This window comes from Nansenia antarctica (assembly GCF_963989245.1).
Source record: "Nansenia antarctica genome assembly, chromosome: 2".
Lineage (NCBI taxonomy): Eukaryota > Metazoa > Chordata > Actinopteri > Argentiniformes > Microstomatidae > Nansenia > Nansenia antarctica.
In genome coordinates this window covers 71,015,170-71,018,115 of record NC_137675.1, presented here as the reverse complement: position 1 = coordinate 71,018,115, position 2,946 = coordinate 71,015,170, and the positions used below count along the sequence as shown (strand labels likewise).

At 39.4% G+C, this 2,946-nt stretch overlaps 1 protein-coding gene across 1 annotated transcript; it reads right to left on the bottom strand.

Annotated features, from left to right (window-relative positions):
* Positions 1 to 1,251: 1,251 nt before the first annotated feature.
* On the bottom strand, positions 1,252 to 2,452 carry LOC308150539 (N-myc-interactor-like; the record flags this gene model as incomplete). Its single annotated transcript, XM_080523357.1, has 3 exons — positions 1,252 to 1,856; positions 2,062 to 2,171; positions 2,263 to 2,452. 3 exons carry the CDS (start codon positions 2,450 to 2,452, stop codon positions 1,644 to 1,646), a joined length of 513 nt encoding a protein of 170 aa, XP_080379483.1. The 3' UTR covers positions 1,252 to 1,643.
* Between the last annotated feature and the right edge of the window lie 494 nt (positions 2,453 to 2,946).

Sequence of the window (2,946 nt, the reverse complement as noted above, 5' to 3'; positions counted from 1 at the left end):
TTGTTTCAATAAATAGTCTTAAACTACTCAGAATTATATTCTTCATTTTAGTATCCAACAAGTAACTTAATAAACAACAAATCCCTTTGTTCTTAACACAATCAAAGTCTGGTACGATGTGCGGAAATTTCTTGGGGAAACACAATCACTAACATGCTTTATATTACTCCTATTTGGGGAAACCAGTTTCACTCCAGGGAGAGAAGACTCGGGTTTCCAAATATGGGCCAGTAAGGATTAAGGAAAGTACAAGACTTGTATAAAGAAGGTACTTTCATGTCATTTGAAGAACTAATTGCAAAATATGATATTTCTAGATTTTTTTTCAAAAATATCTGCAGCTAAGGAGCTTCCTCACAACTGCCCAGAATGAACATTTAAAAGAACCCCCATTGTCCACTTTAGAAAGACAACTGTAATGGTAGGGGTAGAATATCCGCTATATATACCATGGTAGTGACTGGCTCACTGGACTCATGTATAGACAAACTAAACAAAGCCTGGAGGGAAGAATTTCAAGAGGATATCACTTTGGATGAATGGAGTAGTATTATGCACAAAGGCTCAGACACAGACTGTGAGTACACGGTTAAAGCTATTACAATACAACTGGCTGATGCAAACCTATGTGACCCCTGTTAAGTTAAATACGTTTAATAACACTAATTCAGATGTATGTTTCAAGTGCAATCAATTTAAAGGTACTCTATATCACGGTCCCAGAAGATATTCCAGATAACATCTGTTGCCTTACCTCTTACTCCCGAAGTGTTTATCCTGGGGATGTACCCATCCAATTCTCATCTACAGCAATATCAACAATCACTCATAAACATGAGCCTGTTGCAAGCAAAACGCTTGATAGCTTTGGCTTCGAAAAATGTGAACAGGCCCAGTATTGCCCAATGGCTTAAGGAAATGTCATCCTGCTTAACAATGGAAAGGATATCATAAATGATTACGGGTAAACAAGACTCCTTTAAAAAGGTATGGGGACCATTTTTGGAATAATATTATGTTCAGCAAAATGATGTGGGGAACGTTGTTTCTTCTTAATGTGTGTCTGACTTTCTCGTTGGATGTAGTGTTGTCGTTGTGCTCCATGTTTTACTTTCAAGAAAAACAATAAATATATTGATAAAAAAACAAAATCAAATGACACCTCAGCCAGTTTGACCAACTTTATTACACAAACTTTATCATGATTCTAGCTTATCACAATTATATATCATGGCTACATCACTATGAATATACAACAGAAAAACCACAATTTTAGAGTGAAACAAAATGAGTATAACATGATTGTATGAGGCTGATCACATTCACAACAGAGTAGAGATGTTACTCATCCCAAAGAAATATAACTTTTCATTGATAATTTTGTTCGTTCAGTTATCAAAGTTGATTGATTTCAAACAAGTAAAATGAATCAGTACAGACATACTGTCTGATACATACAATCAATCTTACTGATTTCTAACAATGATTTAAATTAGACAGGTTACAATGGAGGTCATATCTCTACAGTATCTGTAAACCAGGCCAGTATTAGATCCTCAGCCTAGATTTCTGATGTGACCCTGATCCATTGCTGAGATGGGGGTCAATGTGCAGCAATAGAAAGGTGTCATGGTTGGGTCTTCTCACTTACTGGAGCTTTCATTAGGGCAGTCGTCCTCAAACAGGGCCAGGAAGTTGTGACCCAGAGGGTTGTAGATGATTGCGTCCACCTCGCCACCACCGTTGCTGGCCTTCTGAAAGTGGATCTGCAGCAGGTCCTGGAGGGTTTCCTGCTCCATGATGATGGCAGGGATTCCCGTCAGGAGCACTGTGCAACCGCATATTGAGATGCAGGTCTGAGAGAGATGGAAGAGTGGGGGGATAGATTAGGCTGAAGGTTATCACCTTACCTACACACTGTAGACACAAATACTTGGGCTATACAGTCTTGATTTGTGTTTGTTAGTGACAAAATGTGTGGGATTTTGCAATATAGGGGTACTGGAAATGTGTATATGTTATTTTCCCTCTTCATGTAACAGGAACATAAAATCTGTTTACGTTGAAATTCGTGATCTCACCGGTCAGGAATGGAGTCACTTTTACTTTGTGTTTTTTTCCTTTGTCAAATTGCACGTCATGGTACTGCTTATCGGTCAAGCCTTTGGCAACTGTGTGGGAAGAGAGCATTGATGATGACTGATGAATTTGAGTCAAGATTAATACAATTAAATAAAATCATTTCAAATTTTCTTTGTGTACCATCGCTCTCTGTAAAAGTGATGACTACATTGCCAGAATCATGCAGCATGTCAGTCTCCTCCACATCCCCGCCTCCATTCCTCTTCCTGGAGAAGTGGATGTCCAGTTTGTCGAGCCGACTGTCCTCCTCAATCTTATTCTTGGGCAAGTTGGACACCAGGATACGCCGAGGACACACCTTGGTGTCCATCTGAGATAAAGACAGCCAGATATGCACTTGAGAATCACACACAGGAAATCAAATCTTCACTTGTGGCATTCATAGACGGATCATGAAAAAATGGGCCCCTGGGCCTGGACGTGTAGAAAGCCCCCCCCCCCCTCCCTCCCCAGCGCAAACATTTTTTTTTTTTACAGCGCAAGTAAACACAATGCCAACAGCATATAAGACATAGCCTACGTTCACCTGCATCTCAACAGGTTTTACAGCGGAGGAACACTCAAAGCCAACAGCACAATAACTAGAAAAAATTCACCTGTATTTCAACGACACAGGATTTACAACACAGGCATGCCACACTCAATTGAAGCCAACAACAGTACATGTACAGTAACAAAATACACCGCTTTCAACCAAAAACAATTGGCAACACTATGGTATCATATATAGCAACCACAGGATGGCTTTATAAGACTAAATTAATCATAAAATAGTCTTACCTTATGCAATGCATTTTTTCCTGG